The sequence below is a fragment of the Netta rufina genome (genome assembly GCF_964035555.1).
Source record: "Netta rufina genome assembly, chromosome: 7".
In the NCBI taxonomy this organism is placed as follows: Eukaryota; Metazoa; Chordata; class Aves; order Anseriformes; family Anatidae; genus Netta; species Netta rufina.
In genome coordinates, this window is record NC_140130.1 from 11,389,598 (window position 1) to 11,413,348 (window position 23,751).

Genomic DNA, 23,751 nt, shown 5'->3' on the forward strand with positions numbered 1-23,751 from the left:
ACGTTAATTTATTTTTCCAGACAGAATTTCTCTCTGCTGTTTATGCCTGCACAAGAGCTATGTGTTGTATGAGAAGTAAACCAAAGTTTTGCCACATGCTTTTGGGTGAAATGAGTTACTTAATGAGCACATTTAGACCTGAATAATTCAGAAGATGAGCTTATAGTTAGCTGAAGTCACTGAAAAGAAAAGAAAAAAAAAAAGTATTTTTTTATACTGGCTCAACAGTTTTCCGTCCCTTTCTGTTTAGAAACCCTGAGTCAGCACCTGGAGTACCTGGGGCTCTGTGGAGATGACACAGAAGCTGAAGACCAGATCCTTGAAAGTCTAAATGGGATTCTCCTGGCTCTTACTGAAGATAGCTAAGTATCACTCTTGATCGCTTTTTAACTGTTTACACAATGTGGAAGTATTCACTAGAGCTTTTCATCTATTGTGATAACCTGTATTAGAAGAGGCTGCTGCTGATGCTATAGATCTCCCCAACCTGTTTCATGATTTTCCTTTCTTTCTGCCTACTCTCAAACCTACCTTTGACCAGATAAAGTTACTGACCCCTAAAACACCTCAAGCTACAAAGAAATTCCAAATTTCATGTTCTACTTATTACAAACTCCTACGATTAAAAGTGGAGTGACCCTATCAGAACATAGGTAAAAACTGATTACTGTGAAACACTTAGCTCAGATATAGGTATAGACCACATTAACCTCTAGAACTCATTTCAAGGATTAATTAGCAATTAAGGTAAATTTGTAAGAAATAGATCTGGAAGAAAAATATCTCTAAATCACTCTAATCACTCAAATTACTAATCTCAATGGTACAACAGGCATCTTAAACTAGAAAATCCATTATTTGTGTCATATAAAAAGCTGTAACGGGCTTAAAATGCAGTGAATTTGTTACTGAACATATTTAAGTTTACAGCTAGTTATTCTACAATACAGCACAGTAATCATTATGTAGATGACCAAAATTGACTTCTGGAAGTAATTTTCATACGAATAAGCACACAGACTGAAGTTCCTGAAGTGTTATCTAAAATACTGATGAATTTTTCAAATACCAATTCGAATAATCCAATAAATTAGAGCAAAAAAGAAGTTCCTAGGTATTTACAGACATTATTCTATTTGACCATCCCATTAATAACACCAGTCTCATCTCAACAACTGTTTATACTTTTCTTACTAGTGCTGTTCCGCAGGGCTGTACAAACAGATATTGCCAATCTATTCTGCCCAAAAGCCCTTTCAATTTCTCACAGACATCTTATTTGCAGAGGCAAACTAAGTATCTGAGGGGACAGAAATCATGCCTGTCAAGAGCTGATTACTTGTTAATTGAGAACTGTTTATTCTTCACTGAGGGAGCTTGTTTTACTTGTGCGGTAGCTCTCCCTCCTTCAGTGGCTATAGTGATCTGGCCATGCTGGTACAGCAGCGTGCTTCACACACAACATGTGAACAAACCCCTTTGAGCCCATAGAAAGTAAGAGTTACAAAAATCTGAAGAATAAGGCAAACATGGCTCTAACCCTTTAAGAGATTTCAGCTCACAAGATCTGATTTTTCACAGGCTTTCACGAAATGTCAGTCTTTCCTCATTAACCAGACTTCCTGATCTTCCTGAAGACCTCAGAGAGGTCTTCAGTGGTATCCAAGGACTGCTCTGTACTAGAGATCTAGAGCTCTAAACAAGCCATACACACTACTTGTTTGCAAATAGCTTTGCAAAAAGACCACACTGGTAGTTACGACAAATGCTTGCAATAGTATTCAGTGAATTTTTAATGCAGACAGACATCACTGCAGCCCCACTCAGTGTTCCAGGCCAGGAAGAGGACAGCATCCAGCTTCAGCAATCAAGTATGTTGGCAATGTTCTGAGGAAATCTGCCTATACCAAAAGAGTCTTTCTTTTAGTACTAAATAAAGTAGAGAAGATACCATGCTATACATCTTGACAGTTACAGTTATGTCAGCTTTCACATACAAAGCCAGAACTCAATCTCCCTTCTGTAAATATTAGATTGAATTCTTATAAAGGCTTAGCTCTAAGAAAGCTTGTTATTAACCTTTTACCAAATTACTGTGGAATGATGCTGTAATGACATTTCCGCATTAGAGAACTGGTTTATGTAACCACATAAGAAGAAACTGTGTATCTAGAAAACATATACTCAAGCACCCTTTACCTTTTAAACACAGAAAAATCAATAGGTGAATAGAAAATTCAATGGTCTCCAGGGGATAGCCAGACAAAAGCAAATTAATGGAATGATCTACATCTCAAAACTGCATCAGTGTGTCTGGGTTGCATAACACAGACACATCATATGGGTAGTAGTAGTCAAAGCAAAATAATGAGGTGTACATAAATGGCTAGCACTGGAGTTCTATACAATAAATTACTGTTTATTGTAGGTTTTCTACTATAATACAACTTGGCCCATTTCTAAATAGAAGAATGTCACTTTGACCTGCTTTGAAAGAGAAGCAGGTTAGATGGGATCCTCTGGTTGGTTATTCCCTTTGTTACCTACAGTATCAGAGATATTCTAATTCTTATACCAAGAAAGTCAATCAGTCATTTCATGACGATAAAACGTGCAGCCTTACAGTAAATAGTCTCACACAGATACCGACAACAAGGAAACAGACTTTAAGTTTTATTTTAATTGTCTAGGGTCTGAGCTAAGACACCCACTATCCAGACAAGAATTTTAAAAGTAGCTCTTATTATCCTTATGTAAAAGTCTTTCTCTAAGGTCTCTGCGCGTTCTCCTGAGATCACATAAACCTGCATTTATTTGAATGCCCTGGCAGATGGTAACTTACTACTTTAAGGACAACTAGACATGCTTTTAATGTAAAAAGTCTGAGAGAATGGACTGTTCCAATTGCTGGTCTAATAAAAGATATTGTGCCTACCTACAAAATTAATGGCTAGGCAATACATCAGGAATAGCATCTTAATCCACAACTTCCAATGCCTTACGCAAGTATCTTTTTATAGTCAGAGATGAAAATGTCTTCCTCTTTGCTTTGCCACCTGTGCTTCAATTCAGCATGAAGCAGAATAATCAGCTGGATAGACACTTGTTGCAATTTAAGCAGATGAGCATTCCCGTATATTTAGACTGAGACAGACTTAAGTACCCTGTTAAGGCAGCAACTTGGATCCCAAAGACAGCCACTCAAAAGTCTAGGAAACAAAGTAACATGTAAATAAACAGTTGCAAACCTACTGCAGGTGTTAATATTCCTATCATTACAGAGCAGAGATCCTTCAGCCTACTCAGAGAGAGTGGGATCTTCCTAACTTTGGCAAAAATCCTGAAAGGCAATCCACGATGTGCAGTGAAAGCAGCCCAGGTGCTTTCAGAGATAGCCAAGAATGGTATGTTGCACTTTAGTATGTACAGCGTTACTACAAGGCATATTACAGCACCTTAGCTGTTTTTCCACTGCTTAATTTTGTTTCATGGCTACCAGTTATTGGTCTTGCAATTGCAATAATTTTATTTTAACATGACAAAAGACACAGCAGTCCCTCTCCTTTACCTTTTCAGATGAAATGAAGAAGCCGTGTATTGAAGCAGATTTGGTTGTGACCTTGATACCTTTGCTGGAAAGCACAGACCAAGAAATGCTTCTTCATGCTGGGCGGGCTATCGGCCGTATCTGTTATGATAACCGTAAGTAACTACTTGAGAGAATTCAATTTTTTTCTAGTTGCAAGACATTTTTTAGAAGGCATTATTATGAATTATAAGCTATGTTTTATTCCATGAGACCTGAGCACACTATGCACTTCAAGCTCCTGTTACTCATACAGTATATACAGCTCACAGATGCCAGTCTGAACTCATCCCAAACACACCCTAAACTGAATTTCCCCCTATATTTTTGACTTCAAGGTGATATATCTTCCTCAAACCAGAGGCTGAATAGTTCCACTCTTCAACTAAAGAGTAGCAAAGCTTCATATATACCTTAACAGCTTAGCAGAACTACCTTGGGGCCAAATCCCAAAGGGCTTTGACTTCTCCCAAGTGTTTATAAAGCAACAGTTGTTTGGTTTTTTTTTCAAGTGTGTCAGGAAAAAACATTAAAAAAATACTGAGATATTATCTAGTTCTTTATTAAAGACCATTCTTTGCATATAGAAGATCTCTGTGCTCCAAAGATTTCCATAAAGCCAGTATACCAGCTTGCATGCTGGTCTCAAAAATTAAGCCCATTTCACTTAATTGCCTCAACAGATTATTATTATTTTTTAATCCTCACTTCCCAGACTGACCAAAGTATTTATGGCATCCTGGAGTTAATATGGAGCTTTTCACCCAGTGTCTACTATCAATATCCCTCAACATTCTCTTATTTTTCTAGTGTGGACCCATGTAGATTTGTCTGGAGAACCATGGGTTTGCCTCCTTGCATTGTTGCTATGAAATCCAAGCATGATAGGCAAAAAATCTGTATCTGGTATAGATTCTACTACCTCCCTGCAAATTAGATCAGTGATTCCCTGATTGAATTACAATTACATATCCTACAATAGCACCCAGATGCTTTTCCTGGTAATTGTCATACGTGCTGCTACCTGAGTTGCAGTCTAGCTCTCAGCAAGACACTTACAAAAGCACTGTCGTTGTAATGGTAAGCAACTACCACTGACCAACTTTGTATCTTAGTTTTTGGCATTCTCAAAATTATTGTAGAAATTAAGCCTTCAGTCACTGCAAACCAAACTACAAAAAGAAGAAAGAAGTTATCCATTTTCTCAGTAATTCTACAGAGACAACTGTACTTCATATATTAGAACTATGAACAAATTCATTTCAACTTACTGTACTTCACTGACTTCCCTTGAGCTACAGTGATTTATGCTTGTCTGATGACTTTGCTCAGCCTATAAAAATGCCAAAGGTACATTGAATCCAAGCACTCCAAGGCTCCCTACATTCAGAACAATTAAAAAAAAAAAAAAAAAAAAAAAAAAGATACACTCCTAGATCAACTCTAAAGCCACCTCTCTTTCTCAGTAGTATCTTATAACAGCCTGGGTATTGTGAAGCATCTTTCACAAAGTTGTTTGTTTGTTTTTCTCCTCAAAAAATAATCATTACCAACATGCAAAGAACAGGTATGTGGACATATACTACACAGTTCAGAATACTGGTGATCCCCAAAAGCTGAGTCGTCACTAGATTGTGCCTTATCATAGGTTCGAGTCCCTTATATATCTCTGCCCTTTAGGCAGAAAGAAGCCATGGGATAATACAGGTCAAGTTCCTGCTCCCCAAGAGAAATAAGCCAATGTATATTTCTCACTCAATTTTCAGATAGTTATGAAGTGATGCAGTCCATCAGAATTTGCACTAGAAGGTGTGCTACTAGTCAAGATGCTCATTCTTGAGCATCTTGAGCAGCAGGGCATCTTGACTTGTGCTACTAGTCAAGATGCCCTGATCTATTTATTTTTCACAGTGGCCTAATTACTCAGTTCAAACTAAGACCCGGAGGTCTAGCAGAGCTGTTCTGAACCTGCATTTTCCATGCACACACATTAGCCTGAACCCATGACATGAAAGCTGTATGAAATGTAACAGTGTAAAAACGAACTAGATTACCTTGCTGCAAAGAATCTCAGTTTGACCTTGTTTACTGATTTAATTGGCCCCTATTTAATCATCTTTAACTTCTGTGCATGCTATTACCAGGTGATCTTCAGGAAGAGCTGGTGAAGGTAGGTGTAATCTCATCACTAGTCCGAATATTGACTGATTATGCAGAGAGCGAACCACTTGTCCACGTTGACCTATTGGCCTTATGCAATCTTGCAGACCTTGGTAAGTAAATGCTTGTGTATCTTGCAGGTAAATGTCAACTTCACACTATCATTGCCTTATCATTTACATGCAGAATGTCCACAGCTGTGGTAGGCTTTTTTATTTGTTTTGGTGGGTTTTGCTTGTTATTTCCCCTTACTGGTACATAACAAGAAACTGGCCACAGCACCCATGTTGGGAAAGTTACTATTCTGTCGTGGAGTATCAGCAATTATTATTTAATAAATATTAAAATAATTAAGTTTCAGCAGACTGTTTTTTGTTCTAGAAAAAAGGTATAGATGGCATAACTTCATCTACTGTAAACTGTATACGGTCTGACTCTATAATTTAATTACCTCCTGCCTTTAGGGGAGAGGCAAGGAAAGGGGTATGTCACACTATCTTCTAGCCAGGCCTTCCCTTTATAAATCTCTTACCATATTCTATAATACCATATTCTATTAAAATGTGTTTTATGTCTAAGAACAGTAAGCTTTAAAATATTTGATCTCTGTTATCATCATCTTGCAGATGGTTAGGATCCCAGTGAGATTAGAACTATCTAATCTAATCAAGGCAGAAAATATACTGCTACAGCAAACAGGCATGTGGCAGATGCCAATTTGATAAATGAAATAATCATACTGCAGATGGATTTATAAGAGTAATTTATAAGGAATTAAGCCAGGATTAATTTCACAGCTATTATGAAGTCATAGCTACAGAAATTAGACAAAAAAAAAAAAAAAAAAAAAAAAAAAAGCATTAAAACAATGAAAGTAGTAAAGATGCGGAGTAATAAAAGTGATGGAATAGAGTTTTGCTGTCTCAGTGCTGTTCAAAGGGATAAATAAATATAAAATATTTATATATGTATTTATAAATAAAACAGGAAAGGCTTTCAAAATCAAAGTAACATCTAGTCACTTCTGATTATAGGAAGATACGCTTTTAACATTTTATCAAATACAGAACCAAAATCCTGACTTTATCATATACGCAGATACAGCTAAGGAAGCTCTAAGCAAGACAAAGGTTGCTGAACAGCTGGTGAAACAATTGAGAAGAGCAGAGAACCATGAAAGGTTAGAAATCATCTTTGAGGTCCTACAAGCACTTGCAGAAAATGGTAAGGCTCCTTTTGGCTTGAAAGAAAGAGGGGAGAAAGGGATACTGGTGCTTAACTTAAGCTCCGGGTTCTGCATTTGCTGAGGGATCCTACTACTGGAAATTAGTCATCCCTTCAATGGAAATAAACCACAAGAACATGTGAAATCCCAGCCTGATTAAGGCTTGGAAGCTTAATAGGTGAGACAGCAAATCCAGACAGGAGAGAATAGCCTTCCACTCTATTTTGGTAGAATATGAACCATGGTAGAATATGACTTCTCAACAGAATACCAGAGTAAACAAAAGACTGAAGTCTTTTCTTTTTGTATCAAAAACTTGACAACCAAATACAGAAGATATCTACTCTAAGCAGCAGTGTAAAAAGCACTGACAAGAATCCATCTAGAATATCTAGATACCTGATGAAAACTCATAACTGGCTTTGCTCATCCTGCCTGTGGTTTCATCGTAGCACCAGGATGTCTGATAAACAAAGAAACACACAAAAAAAAAATGACCACACCTGGAAAGAGACTGACCTAAATTCAAAGATTTAGCTTCCTAGCTTGAAACTTCAAATATGACCCAAGAAACTTCGAGTGTGCTTTTGTGTTCTTTACAGATGCTCTAAAAGTTCAGTTGGTGGAGGCAGGTGTGCAAGAGGTGCTGTCTGACATCCTGCTGAGGCTCCAGGGCAATTCACAAGCTGAAGATACATGCATCGTGAAGGCTGCATCAGATCTCATCGTCTCTCTGCTTCTTGGAGGTAAAATAAAATAATGGAATATTGACAGTCCAGATACATAAAGAAATGTCAGGAAGTCCACCTGGAAGAAGTGTTGTCATCATCTGCTTGGTTGCTTCCATTTGCTTAACAGGGACACGTCTGCAACCTGTTTCATAATCCTTAAGGGAATTCTCAGACATTGTATTTTTTCAGTGTTTATAGGAGCTTGGTGCTCATGTTGCAATGCTTCTCTTCAAGCATCATGCATATGCTACCTCAAGCAATCTAATAACAATGTGAATGCTTCTGTGCAGAAAGCAAGCGCAGGTACAAGAACTTCGAGCCACTGTAGCTGTACCCATGGCTGTGTCAGACACACCCAGCTTCTAACACTTTACTTTCAAAGATGAGCCAAGAATCTGCTTTAAATTTAAAGCTAATCATCAGATTAAAATGTTCACATGGTGCTGTGCCACCTCTCTTTCCTCATTCACTACCCCAAGCCTACTTAAATACTTGAAGCATTTGGATTAACAAGTGAAATGTAAGAATTTCCTTGTAATGTAAATTGCACATTTACGTAGAAGGAAGAACATCATCATTCCAAGCTACACACATTGCTGATGTAGATTTTCCTCTCAGTCTTTAAGCTGATTTGAGCAACACTACAAAAAGGCTGAAGACACCTAATGCACCTAAGTTTAGGTGGCCCTGTTATATTGTATTTTGGACAACACAGATTAAAAAACAAACTTCAAGAACTGGACACTTACACTGTACCCCACCAACCAAATTCCAAAGTAATCATCAGTTTAAAGATTTTAAATTATTAACTACAGCAACAACCTTCAAGTCATTATTGATTCATATGTCCTCTCTGGTCCCCTAACAAAGACAAACAGAACAGTTCACTTTGGGGTAACTATGATGTAGACACAAGACGTACTTTTAACATTCTCTATTTATCATGCCTTAGATAAACCCATGAAGAATTTTTATGTATTTATTTTGCATTATCTCCCAGAATGCTGTTAACTGCCTCATATCCAAACATATGCAGCGACAGAGTCAGGAACACTGGCTTTTGCTAATTTTACAAAACTAATGGTAAGGTTGCTTTTTCTCTGCCCATCAAAGCTAGAAAGCCACTGTTTGTGAGTGAAGAACGACACTGTTAGATTTTATTGCCTCATGCCTCTGAAACTATAACCTTGTTTTTCTGCAAACTAGAAACTTGCATACCTTTAAGTAACAGAGACTAAGGATATTGAAATAATTTGAGGAACTTTAAGTCACTTTGGGAAGTGGGGAGGGGATTACTCAGACATCAGGGGAAAAAAAGGAATCTCAATATAAGCCATTTTTATCTTTCACACTTTCCTATTATAGAGAGCAACGAGCCTTAATACTATGCAGAGAGAAACACAGAGAGACTCTCATAAAGAGATGCTTGGGAGACATGCTGTGCTGAATCGGTCAGCAGAAGAAACTCTGTTTTCTGTCCATTCCTTTCTCATTGACAGATGCTGTGATAGGTTCAAGCTTAATTAACAAAAAGAAACTCTTTTTTTGAACAATTCCTAACTTTCTCCATTAACTTAATTTTCAGTAAGGATTCCCTGAGATCTTTCTGAATAGTTAAGCAAGACAGCTCACTTCAGAAAAACGATGTGACAGTATCACATGCATTTCTCCTCGCCTTCCCCCACATCCTTTCTAGCCTTCCTTTCTTCATTGTCTCTTACCTAGCTCTGAAGCAGCCTTTGTGCACGGCTGCCCACGAAGGCCACAGAAATGCCCTCCGTGCCTTTAGACTTGCTATCTCTGGCTTAGCCAGCTGAATGGCTTGCTTTGTCACTCCCTCTTCTCCCTCCATCTCCCCCACAACCCTATTAGATATTTCATGTGGAATAAATGAATAATCCTTTTCAGGCCCCAGTTTGTGCCTTTAATCTAAGAAAAGAAATCCTATGGAAATCTGATCTCAGCATCAAATGACTTCTGAGGCAGTGAAAAGATGACAGCTTTTGCAGCTATGAAAGTGTCTGTTCCTAGCAGAGTTTAACTATGAGCCATTAAATTCAAGGTTCTGCTGCCATCCAAGGCAAAAATCCATAGGAGAGAACCAATTTGGAGCTCTGTGACAATTGAAGCAAGGAAGCCAACTAATGGGTTCTGCCTATTTGCACTTTACAAGAGGGTAAAAAAAAATGCTCTGCCATTCTTTGGTGTGAAAGGTGGGGGAGGAGGGAAATTAAGTTCATTTAAGGTTAGTCTATATGAAGATCAAAGTATTTTGCCTGTAGAATTTTCTCAGGACACAACAGTCTATTCTCAGACAATCATTCCTAAAGAAGGCTAGGCAACTTTTCTTATATACTCTAACCTCCAAAGATTAGGACCAGAACGTTTGAATAATCACAAGCAAAAAGATCACCTTTAGAGAATGTAGACATAAAACACTTATCAAAAGATTCTTGCACGAGTAAAATTTGAACTATTTCACAGAATGACAGTTTTCTCATGAAAATGTCCCCTCATTCTATACACATTTGACTTTCTTATTTAACATATGCAGAAATACAGGGGGAAAAATATGCCACTAACTCAAATGCAACAGCAGTAAAAATGCTAAAAGAACTGGCTTGTTCAAAAGAGAACACAGAGGAGTTTTTACTACTTTGGGGCAGAAATAATATTCAAACAAGCACAGATGTTAAAACTACTACATATGGCCATTTAAGTGGTAAATTAAAAAAAAAAAATCTTAGACATGCAGCTAGCACTATGAGGAACAAGTAAAGCTACTTCTGGACAGATTCTTGATTTGTACCAACCAAGACTGCATAGTTTCACAGGTAGCTCTTTACCCCAGGTGAAGATGCGGTCTTCCTGTATGGCATTCACAATTTTTGCCATTTTCTAACAAATAATATTCACACAGTAATAACACGGTAATAACAGAATGTTGACTGGTGTCAAGAAAATGCTTCTCTTGCGGTGTGATTAACTACACAAAATAATAAAATGCAGAAAAATATTTGCAAAAAATATCATCCTCAAAACACTTCCTTCCAAAAGATGCAGAGGGTAACAGTTTCCATCAGCTCTTCAGGGGAAGGCACCTTCTCATTTCCTATCAAGGAGAGCTAAGGAAGTTCTGATAACAAAAGTCCTCTCATCACTGCAGACTGAGTTCTCAAAAATAAACGGAGACTATACAGACATACAGAAATGCACTTACAAAGAATTGTGGAGCACTTACTGTGCAAAATGGTGATTCTCTGGAAAGTATAAATCTTTCACCAGCTTTGAATAGATAAGAACTCTCTAGGTCAATAGAGATTTTCCAAATTTCATGAGTGCAACGCAGACTTATTTCAGAAAGTGTGTTTCTCAGAACAGGTAAGAAAAATCTAATGATTGTACTGAATACAAGGAGTAATAGCAGTACAAAACTAGTAATCAGACTCACCATTGATAGCTAAGATAGCTGGTCTCACTATAGTCTCTTAAACCAGTAGAACAGCAAAATGAGGCATTAAAGCTATCCTGTGGAGAAATGGAAAATGCCACTAATATTCCATTACATGTGTGTGTATAGTTATATATATATATATATAGTAGTGCATATATATATAGTGGAAAGTCAAGCAGTGGTGGAGGAAGAAATTGATTGGAGAAGATATGGATTTTAATTTGACTGACTGGCTCTAGCAAGCATTCTCAAGCTGTCTTACTAGAGTGTGCATCTCACAATCAGTTCACAAGTAGCTGAAGCTCACTTCCAGCTCTAGAGAATTGAAGACTGTAAAAAATATGCAAAAATGCAAAAGCTACAGTCTCAATCTCATCGAAACATTGAGACAGACAAGGCAAAGTCTCCCTGAATTCCTCATTCACATGATTAAGTTTCTCATCTCACCTGTCTACCTGCTTGGTTTCTCCTCCTTCTTTAGATGGCAACTGTATACGAATGGTACAGGTGGGAGTCATACATCAGCTTCTGGACCTTTTGGAGAAACATGTGGAGAGTGGGGATGTCTCTGTACAACATGCTGCACTCAGCGCACTTCGAAACCTTGCTATCCCAGGTACAGAATTTGAAGATCAATGACTTACTGTGATTCCTTGTAAAGATGGATCATTTAATGTAGATCTGTGCAGCTCTGTCCAAGTCATCATTTCCAGTGTCATGTATTCTGAGGGGCAATTGACTTTTTTCCCCCTGCAGAGACATATTTTTGCATAATTCATCAGGATTTTTCAGCTACGTGAAGGGTCTAAATATAATACACTGTAATCTCATTGCCAACTGCTAATATTATTTCCTATTAACAACATACAGCAGTTTAAGATAATAATGCAGAACCAGGCTTATAGCTTAAAATACATAGTTTTGTGTGGAGCTCCCATCACACTTGGTAGATTTTTTAAAATTATTATTTTAATAAACTTGTTCTTCTATAAAGCCAATGTTCATTGTAAATTTGCCCTGTACAACACTTTAAAAATTTTACTTGTGATCTTCAGTAAATCCGTATCAGAAAATTTTGTGCTACTGCTTCCACTCAAAAACATAATTCAGACAAAAAATATTTTCCTGGAGACTTAACAGAACAGCACCACAGTCCTTACACTGTGGTATAGCACTCTTCAGAGGAGCACAATGACACTTTTCTGAAAATAAAAACTTGAAGCTGTTTGCTGAATTTTCTATGTAAGCTAGCCAGCAGGCCTAGCCAGCAGGCCTAGTTTTGTAAATAGTTCTACATATATAGTCATTACTTTGAATAAACAAGAGCGCCACAAGAAAACTTACTACTTTGCTTCCACTGCTTCCTTTTAAATCCTGATACACCTTGTACCAGGTGTTTGAAGCCCTTGCTTCTTCCTTCAGATAGCTCTCTTCAAAACTTCACTTATCCAATTTCAACTTGTTTTTATACACTCTCAGGTAACTTAGTTTTGCCTATAGTATTACCACACTCTCTGCATCATAAGAGTCAGCCACATCTGTCTATTCAGTGTTTCAATAAACATATTCCACATGATTAACCTCTCACCACTTCTGTATTTCTCTGTAAAGAGGTTTTCTAACACTGTTCATATTAGTAGATAGAGGCCTGTGCAATTGCTTTTTGGTGCTAGTAGTGTATGCAGAGATTTCTATGCATGCAAGCTACCTTACATCACTTACAACGTAACACAGCTTTTAAAAGATAACGAAAAGCAGCTTGGCTGTATGTGCATATATCCAGATACGTATTTACAGTGCTAAGCCTATCCTTGGGAGTTTCTTAACAGAGCAATGAACACAGTTCATCTTGCAAAAATCATAAATCTAAAACTCTGGAAGACCACGGATGTAACCTACAACTTCGCTCCTATATTACTGCCTGATACATATAGTACTGGTAGGACTTAATGTTCTCTGCAGCTGCACTTTAACAGGCTGAATTCCGAATTATAAAATATCAGTGGATCACTAAGGGGCCTCTTTTTTTGTTATCTGTTCTGCTCAATGTCTATCACAAAACCTCTTCGATCTTTCCAGTTTTATGTTTCTACCACAGAATTTCAACAAGATGTCAAACTAGGAGAAAAACAAAAATGAAACCTGCAGACACAACTCATGAGGTCTGTGTAAACATAAAAGATCAACTAAAGAAGTGGAAGTATTTAATAAAAAAGCAAGCAAAACATAATAGGCATTATTTAAAATAGCTGTAATTGAGCAATGCATAACTTAGATTTCAAAATGCTGTTCCTAAACTGTGTTTTTCCTCATCACCTAGATATATATATATATAAATATATATATATGTATTATATTTATATATTTTTATATTTATTATATATTTATTTATATTTATTTTATATATTTATATATTATTTATATTTATTATATATTATATTTATATAATATATATATATATTAAAGCTACAAAACACTTTTTCACAAGAATACATCATTTTCATCAATACACAAACTCCATCACTTTCAACAATATGCAGCCTACTACCTGGAAAAAAAACACCTGAGTGCAAGTCTAAACAAATCATAAAAGAGAAAAAAATAAATAAAGGCCAACATTTGCAAATGTGCACAGGGGAGGTCTTGAGTTAATTCAAATAGTGATCTTAAAACTGTAAAAGAAATAAAATCATTATGCTTTAGTGACTAGAGTCAGTCTACCACTGAAAAACATGCACATTAAGAACAAGTTATTTAAAAGTGCCTGCTTCTCAGTTTGCCCAACAGAAGGTAAGACAGAACAGACATCTTCCTAATTTCACTGTCATCCATCCCTCCTCCTAAAAGGCATGCAGAAGACTGGAGGAAAATTGCTCTGGACGAAGCAGCTTTTGGTAGCACAGTTAAGCAGCATTAGGACTCCTTCCAGACAACTGTCTGATCATTACCAGGGATTACTGCACTAATGACTGGAGTAAAGATGCAAGATTTGGGAGAGGAAGGCACAAAAACAAAGGTGTGAGCAACAGAGGATTGGTGAGCTCAAATACAAAAAATGTCAGTCTCAAGAAATAAGATTGAGTCATTTCTGCCACCCAGTTCAAGATGAGCAAGCACAGGAAAATCTTGCTCATAGGGGTGGGTGAGTAGGTGAATAATCTATAACAACTAGAAAACTGAGGGAAACAACAATGCTGTGTTTATCCTGTTATATACTGTATTCTAGACAGAGTTGAGATCAAAAGTACCCCAAATATTCTAACAGCACTGCCTAAAAACTTTTAGCTCAAAAAACACACCTAAATGGTTGGGTTGTCCTGATTTCATCCAAGTACTCCAATGAGTTGGACCCTTTTGCTAAGAGCATAATGGAACACAAAATTCAGAACAATTATATCCTATCTATACCTTCAGATGCTCCTACAGTTAGTGAGCTTCACATTAAAGTCTCTTTTTTTTCCCCCTCGGTTCCATTTTCTAGTTGTTAACAAGGTTCAAATGCTGGAGGAAGGTGTGGCAGAACGGATTCAGGTGCTTCTAAGGTCAGAGATGCCTCCTGTGCAGTTTAAACTTCTGGGAACACTACGGATGCTAGCAGATGGTCAAGGTAGGGAATTGCTAATGTTTCCTGATGTCAGCTACACATTCCTCTCCTTCCCTTCCCCCACAAGACAACAGATGTGCATGTAGAGGCCAGGCTAAGTATCCTGCTAACCTAATTCCACTCACTCTGGACAAGTTCCAACAGAGGCCATTGCTCAAGGCTACAAGCCCTCCCACCATGCCCTTAGCCAGCCTCTGAAGTAGATGAGAAGCAAATCAAACAGAAGAATCTGCAGTAGTAAGGGAGAAATGGCAAAAGCCTAAAGAAAGATGCTTTCCACTGGACACATATGAGCAAAGCCTGAGTATGATGGAAAGGAGTCAAAATAAGGATTTATAATGCCAAACAGCAAGAAAGCAAATGAATAGAAGAATTGGGCAATATAAAGGATCAAAAGGAGCTGAGGTTTGGAGAGGCAGAAGAAATGAGTTTCTATTACTAACAGTCTCCATACACGTTCCCAGGTTTATCTCAGTAAGGCTCAAATGTTGCATTTACTTTAACCATTGAAATATGGGATTATCTACTTCACATGTCACATCATTTAGTTTTGCATAGACAGGCATGCAAAGGCAATGAGACTCAATGCTTCTCAAAATGTAATTACATGCAAAGTGCACCATTTAGGCACAAAACCTTGGAATTACGTTAAGATCTAGTACCATGTCCCAATTCTTTGATTTATTCAGCTTCTAAGCAGAATATAATGATATATGAAAACAAGTTGCTGTGGGTTTTTATGATAAAAATGCCCTAGTTGTCTCAAATCACCAAAGCAGCTGCTCTACCATACTGATCACTATAGACCATCCTGATGTGCAGGAACAAAAAGTCAAAAACAGAATCAGAAAAGTTGTAGCCATTTTGCAATGGGAACTGACTTCTGGTACAGAACAGTTACAACCACAAATCCATGACAATATGAAAGAGCAGAAACAAGCACGCTCTGCTGTACTTCACATTGCATTCCCTTACATCACTGCCCTCTCCACACTCTAATTTGACAGCTACTTGCATCATTTTTCAAATGAACATGCATCAAATTCAGATCTAGCACTCATTGGTTTGAACCCATTCCAGTCCAGTAAAAAGCTGTTTCCACTTATATTTCACCATGGTCAGAAACTTCCCGTCTTCTTCCTCTCATGCTTTGAAGGAGGTCATTAAAATGTCATTTCTCTGAAGCGACAACAGGATTTCTGGATCGTGAGAGACCATTTATCTTTTAAAATTGAGACATTAGAATAACATAGATCTATATTAACAAATCCTTTCTTTTCTCCCACACTCAATGCTATTTTCAGCCCTGATACGAAGTCAAAATTTGGCACAAAATGGTACAACTTCTGAATCTGAAACAACACAGATGTCAAAGTGCTGAGTAGAAGAAGATTTAGAAGATTATTCAATGTTTACCCGTTTATGCCTATGAGCACACATTTCTCCCACCTTTAATTGCTTTCTATTGTTTACCCATGAGCTAACATTGTCCTTAATTAACTCAGCCTGAAATGCTTGTGAATACACATCTACTAACAAGTCCACACTAAATTAGCTACTTATATTAGTTAATTGCATTATCTAGTGTAAATTCATTACTCTGACAATCACCAGGCATGCTGAGACCTATAAAATAGAACAGAAAAGGAAGGTTTCTTTCTAACTACAAAAAAATGCACTTAGCTCTGTCAGCTTCATCACGCTGAAGTGTTAGCAATGTTTTTTCACTTTGCTTCAGAACAGCAACAGAATTTGTGCACCTCACTACACAGCCAAAGGACCTTCAGCTCAAATTAAAGTTCAGTTATATGCACAATTGAAGTTTGGCATTTTATAAGCTAAGAGTTCCTTCTGGTCTTTGTCTCAAAGAGCTGGCAGACATCAGGAAGTCTCTGGTGAACTGGGTCAAGATCCCTTTTTAAGCAAACCCCTTGAACTGGTTCCATTTGACACCCTCTTACCTCTGTCAGCTTTCTAGACTAAACTGGATTACCATGATCTTCTCAGACTAACATGTGACATCTGACCTAGAAACAAAGCCTTTCTGTCAGAGGAGGTTATTGTGCAACATGCAACTTACCTCAAAACAAACACATTCAACTAGGCTAGAAGCTCCCACATCGTTACAGGATTTTGACCTGTGGATTGTTCTGTTGGGTACTGGACAGAAACCAAGGAAGTGTCTATCCTTCTTTGTCCATCTCCCGAAAACAGAAAAAAGTATAGTTTGACTTAAAATTTCTGCAAAATACCCAGAGTAGTCACGTGGTTTGTTGACATTGACCTCTTGCACTCTCTTGTTTAACACTTTTCAGAATATCCCAAAGCAAATACAATACACACAGAAAGGGACAGGTAAAGAAACCAGAGCAGGGTATCATTGGCCAAACCTATTTCTGTTGTTCTAGATGCATTAACTTTAATTCTTCCTCAAGCCTTGTTTGCCTCAGGAAAGCTCCAAGAAACAAGTTTCTCAGCTTCTGAAAACCCTGGAGACTTCTCCCAACACTTTTACCTTTCTGAATCTGCTTCCAAATGAACAGGATATTCTGAGCTCACCCCCTGCTTATCTGATTTTAAAAGTATATTTCACAGTTCTCAGCACTTTCAAATCTACATTTTCCTTTGCTTTGGAAATCATTTTCTGCCACCTAGTCACTTTTGAGCCATAACACTTTAAAGGTGCATTATGAAACTACAGTAAGATTTGTACAGAATCCTGCATTAGACCAAAGCAATATCAAGACTGCATCTTCCACGCAAGTAGTTTCTTTTGCTACTGAACTTTTGGGGAAGTTCAAACTACTGAGTTTGGGGATTACTTTCCTGTAGTGGTACAAATCTTAAGTTACAGCATCACTTTGGAGTTTTACTTCCCAAAGGTTATTTAGTGAGGAGTTTTGTTTGTTTTCTCTGTGTCAACCATATAGATTAATACTTTGGGCAAGTCCTGAGATACTATTCCTGAAGCACAGTGGAAAGTAAATTAACGCATTCCTTCAAACTTGAGGGAAATTTTAATGGTGTTTAATACATAGTTCAACACGTTGACTTGAGAATGTAATTACAGACATGCTGCAATCCTGTACCAAGGACTGGTTTCCCACATGCTACCAACAGTAATTATGGCCATTACTGAGAGCACCGAAATGGCAAGAACAGGCTCCAAAAAGCCCATGATTACATTCATACAGGGCTCAAAGAGCAAGTACAAGAAACAAAGGGAAAGAGACAGCCCTCATGTGAAGATTTTAATATAGCAACATAAAATTTGCTTTCAAAGATCTGAAACTCCTCATTTTAATCCCTGCTTCAGAGGCCTATGAAAATGCTAGCTTTAAAGGAACAGCTTAATTTGTTCTTTACCTCCAAGCAGTGCCCTGAAACAACTGGCATTCCCCAAGCAAAGATATCCAAGATCACACAAGTCCAATCCTTTAGTTACAGCTCAGACCACAGGATGGAGCTCAGTATCCTTTGTTACCTTTACATTCACATTTCAGTGACAAAGACTAAGATTTTAAATGTCTCCCAATGATGCTTTTCTCTTCAGCTGATGCGGCTGAAATCTTGGGCCAAGACCCCATGCTGCTCAACAGACTTGTGCAGTGGTGTGATGTTAAGGACCATGCCGGCGTTCATGGAGAAGCAAATCGGCTGCTAGCATCAATCGTGCGTCACAACAGATCCCAAGTATGAGTAATTGGTCTGATGTTCCTACCTTATCTGTCTCCTATTTTTAAAGCTTGTCCATATAGCAAGGGGTTAAATGCTAAACTGTATGTACAGCTATATAATTAAAAACAGGAAAGTTTTTGGTAAAATGCCTCTAGTCTGCCTCAGTATCAATTGAAGAGAGGGGAGTAGGAAAGCAGTGCTCTCTGTAACTAAATATCACACTGAAACAAGCAACATGGTTATCTGCTGTGACTTGTTGACTTTTACCCCTCTTAAGGCTTGACAAATGCTAGGCAGGCAAAGCTTTTCTATTTCCATAAATAAATTAGTTTCAATCATAAAATTAAAATTATAAAAGATAACCCAGACCTATCCTGCATGCCAATCTCTCAGGAGTTCCAAAGAGCTCACTTATCTACCTACTGATGGATGAATCCAGTGTGATCTGGATCTACTAGCATATTATATTAGAACAGGCTTCTGTTTTTTGTAAATCATGCCATTATACATAGACATCCCAAATGTACTTTACTCTGAAGTTTCAATGGAGTAGATACTACCTGCAAAGGCTTTGACAGAGTAAAACCAAACCTTTGCTGGTTTGAAGATTTAAATGAAGAATCAAAGTTCAAACTAAAATTCTTAAGAGACCATATATACACCTGCACAAACACCTTATACACATAATTGTAAGTACCAATATTCCAAGTAAATTAGACCAGCCTTAGGCAGACACATGACTAGTGCCAAAAAGAGTTTTCTAGTCCCAGGATATATTCATTCCAAATACCATGACCTTGTATTGAAGCATGCAAATCATTTCCATCTATTCAGAGACTGAAGAGAGAGTGCAATTTCCCTTTTCATTCTACTTCATTCATAGCTCAGATTTCAATCTGTGATATTTTACCTTTGCTTTAACAGGAAGTGGTCAAAGCAGTGCAGGAGGCACAAGGAGTGAAGCATCTGGTTTCCATGACTACAAGTGAACACGCTGCCCTGCAGAATGAGGCTCTGAATGCCTTGGCAATAGCGTCTGCTATTGATTTAGGTATTTTTCATCTAAAAGCGTTTATTAATATGAAGATCTTGCACAGTTAAGAAATGCTCATGCTGTTAATTTCATATGCAAGAAAAAGCATTATGGTCTAGATTTAGCTCTTAACCATCAAATAAAGGAAGTGACCCATCCAGTAAACAAGACCCCCAGAATTCAGGAATTGCCTGAATGCTTTTTGGCCAAGTAAAATAATCAGGTTGTGTGGACAGGATAATCTGCTGAGTGCTGTACGACCCTAGAAACCTACAGAAACACAAAATGGAAATAACAATGAGGGCTAGAGAAAACGATGAGAAAAGATTTAAATGTAGACAGAATTAGACAGGGACAAGCTATGGACTTGAATGGTCAGTGACGACTGTAAATAAGAGGAAATAACATTCAGAAGACAGACACTTGAATGAAGTAAAAAAAAAAAAAAAAAAAACATCGAAAAAAGGAGCTTATGGAATATGCAAATGAAACAGATAAGAATAAATGCTGTAAACGCTTCTAGTGAGCTAGATTTTCAGAGATTGAGTACAACTGCTTTTCAGGTTTGTCCTGTATAGATTTTTAAATATGATCACAATTTATTACAATAAAGACAGCCACCACAAATTTACACACATCAAAAGAAATTGCAAGTCAACTTTAAGTTTGGATTTTTTTTCTATCAACAAGAAAGCAAGACAGGGAAGAGCCCATTTTCATGCTTAGCCCACAATTAAGCCTTTCAGACTCATGTGTGCAATTTAAATGAGCTAGCTCTGATCATTAAGACTGTATGGGTTTATGTATTATGGGTTTATTTTGTAGTGTGTATGTTATATAGGGTTCCATCTTACAGAATGAGCCTACTGAAAAAAACAGTCTATAGGAAATCATACAGAAAACCCCCAGTATAGACAAGATGCTCAAGTCATCCTTGTATATGTAACTCATTTTAAATGAAGCCAGTCAGGAATTTTGTTTAAAAAAAAAAATAAAAAGAAAAGCACATTCACTCTTTGTAACACTCTTCTCACCATCTTTTTACATAAGAGCTCAGGTATTTGTTTACTTATTTTTCAGATACCCTTGAAGCATCTTTTAAGGAATCACAGCTAGTACAAAGCTTACACAGACTTCTACAAGATGATAATACAACTCCTGAGGTTAAATATAATTCAATGAGTCTTTTGTGCAGTCTTCTTAATTCAGGTAATTTCATTTTAAGTAGTCTGTGATGAAAGGATGGATGTTTGTGATGAAAACATGCATTTTATGTCGCTGAAATGTACCACTTGTGATGTTGCAGTCAGTGAACAGTGAAGATTAAAGAGGTTCATTCTTTACTTATCAGTAAAAATCCCACTCGTGTTTTTTCTTCAGGAAAAGTAGATTAAACCATTAGCTATGTAAATTAAAAAAAAAAAAATCTTTATTTCCAGTGACAGTTAGTGGCATAATCACGCCCTGAAAAGCAAAATAAGAGCCTTAAAATATAGGCATCTTTGTCCAAAATCACCACAACCACATACAAATGTCTGGCAGTCCCAGGTTTTGCCTACACCATAGCATTTTTGTGTTCAAAGAAATAAGCTGTCTGCATCATCTTACACAGGCAAGCACACATTTGTCCTGCGTATGCTGTAGGCAAATCAGAGCTGAGATAAAACAGTATCTTTAGCAGTGCTGGATTAAATGCATAGCAGCTTTTAGTAAAATGTCTGAAGGATCTGTTTTCAGTTTCTCTCTCTCTGTGGTTAGGGAAGATTTAAAATTCTTCCTGAAAGATCAGACTGCTCCTGTAAGCATGGTGTGGCCTCATGCCACAACTCACCGTGTCTTTATACATAAACCATGGTTACCAAAAGCAATGACTGTGCTTAGGCAAAGACAAGAGAGCTGCTTTTCAAATCCTGGAGCTGCCCTTTATCGTCAGGCAAGCTGGATTTTGCAATGCACTCCACTTCTTCCCCTTGTAGTCACAGGTATCTCACAGGACTAACCACTTACATCCTTCAGTGCAACTGTGCAGTATTCACACAACAAATCTGATTTGTACGACTTTTGCCAGAGGTGTATTTCATGAAAGGCTAAGAAGGCACACGGGCAAAAAAGCTGGAGCACACAGCCTATATTGTATTTTCAAAGTACTTTTCTTTTGTTCAATCAGTTCTTGGAAGACAAATGGAGAAGAAAAAAGTCTTAACCTGTTCAACATTTTCAAAGGTTTAAAGAATACCTATTGAGAGAAACACATTTAAGTAATATTAGGGAAAAATTCGTACAGTGAGGGTGGCCAAATGCTGGAACAGGCTGCCCACAGAGATGGTTGACGCCCAAGTCTGTCAGTGTTCAACAGGAGTTTGGATAAGGTCCTGAATAACATGCTTTAACTTTCAGCTAGCCCTCAAGAGGTTAGGCAGTTGGACTAGATGATCTTTAAAAATCCCTTCCAACTGAAGTAGTCTACTGTAAAGCAGCTCATTTTACACAGCGAATGCTCCAAATCTGTATGTTGCAACAATTGTCAGGAACCATTATGACATGGTATGTCACTAAAACTCAGCATTTAATCTCCCATTCAGGTGATCTGAGACAAGAAATAGAAGAGGACAAGATTAAAGAAACCCTCAAACAACTCTGCAGTCACAGCAACGCAAATGTGGTCAAGGAAGCTGCTGCAACGTTACAGGTTTTGAAGGGAGAGCCACCCCACTAGCCTCCCTTCCAACCCAGAGCAACCTGTGCTGCTGCTGAGGCAAATGCAATAAAGTGCCAGCTTGGCCAACACTACCTTGCATTTGTCATGCTGCTGTACAACCAATGCTATTAAAGCCCAGGTACAGCTCCTGCTTTTAAAACTACGCGTACAAAAATTTGGCCTACAGATACCTGTATCACTGCTGCTCTTTACTGAGCTACTAACACTGCAGTAGGAATAAATCCTGTCAAACAAGTGGTCTTAGAAAACATTACCTGAGAGACAAAAGGTAATTACCATCTCTAATACACATAAGCTGCTTGGTTTTGTCAAATCAGGGAATCAATTGCAACTTTAATTTTTTAAAATCAATAGGAATTTAAAATCGCTGTAAAAACCTAAAGCTTGTATCATGCAACCCAAAACAACAGTGCTTTCGATTAGATGTGAGCTGTTGATTAAATAATGCAAAAGGCTAATTGGACCATTTCAACTCCTGCGCACTGTGAATCAATCTGTGTACCCAGCTGTTAACTGGAAATTTCAGAACTCCCCATAAGGCTGTACCTTTAAACCACCTTTCCTTCCCCTTCCACATTTTAATTTATGCTTTTAAAGCTCATCACAGAATTTACACCTGCTAATATCACAATCTATATTACTAAGCATCTGAGGTCTCATCCTACATTCAGAGTTGCAGCTCTTGTAACTGGGCATGATTTGCTGTAAAATTAACGTTTGCAGTAAACTGCAGTTAATGTCCAGACAGTACTTGGACAAGATACAAATTAAAGCTAGAAGTTAGAAGTGACAAGTGGGCACATATGAAGATTCAAAGGTGGCCAGCATGTCAGTAAGCCATCTCCAGTAAGAGAACCTAGGCTTAACTACAAATAATAGTAAATCATAGTAAAACAAATGTCTCTGAACATTTCTGTAAGAATTGTTCAAGTTTAAAAAGTCACCTGATTAAAAAAATAGTAAGACCAGGATCTACTCCACAGCTTGTCCTTACAGGAACTTTATGAAATAGTTGTAAGTAGGTTGCAGTGTCACATCGCCAAGATCCAGGTGACCGAATTCATCAATAGGGTAGTGGTGGAAACTGAAAAGCTAGGGAACAATGACTTTTTTAATCCAGCAGTAACACATTGTCTGTGAAAAAAATGTTACAACTTTTGTTCCTGTAAAAGCTTTCACACTTGGAAAACTCACTACCACTATTTAGTCCATTATATTAGTAACTGATCCACGCCACCAGATTCCAATTCCAGGATTACTGAAAAAGGGAACTTCACAAAACCATCCTAGACAAGTCACCCAGTAACAAGCAAGTTTTTGATTACATAGTGAGAAAAGAAAAACTTGAGCTGAACTGTGTCCAGTTTCATCTAACTTAAAGTATACAGCAATATGGGCATCCTGCATCTCTCCAGTGTCAAAAATAAAACAGCTTCATCCAATCTCAATTTGAGAATAAGATATGTGCTTGTGCCTAAACCAGCCATTAGGATGAAATATATCAGGGTTATTACAAACATATATATACACACACACCCCCTCAAAATAGCTGCATCTAAGT

The 23,751-nt window shown here is 37.6% G+C and overlaps 1 protein-coding gene across 1 annotated transcript; it reads left to right on the top strand.

Annotated features, from left to right (window-relative positions):
- Positions 1-318: 318 nt before the first annotated feature.
- Positions 319-22,187, top strand: LOC311211664 (rap1 GTPase-GDP dissociation stimulator 1-like; the record flags this gene model as incomplete). The annotated part of the gene is made up of 12 exons (XM_084290563.1): positions 319-366; positions 3,287-3,404; positions 3,577-3,702; positions 5,731-5,859; positions 6,845-6,970; positions 7,574-7,717; positions 11,638-11,772; positions 14,638-14,763; positions 18,314-18,453; positions 19,363-19,489; positions 20,552-20,680; positions 22,054-22,187. Exons 3-12 carry the CDS (start codon positions 3,582-3,584, stop codon positions 22,185-22,187), a joined length of 1,311 nt encoding a protein of 436 aa, XP_084146689.1. The 5' UTR covers positions 319-366; positions 3,287-3,404; positions 3,577-3,581.
- Between the last annotated feature and the right edge of the window lie 1,564 nt (positions 22,188-23,751).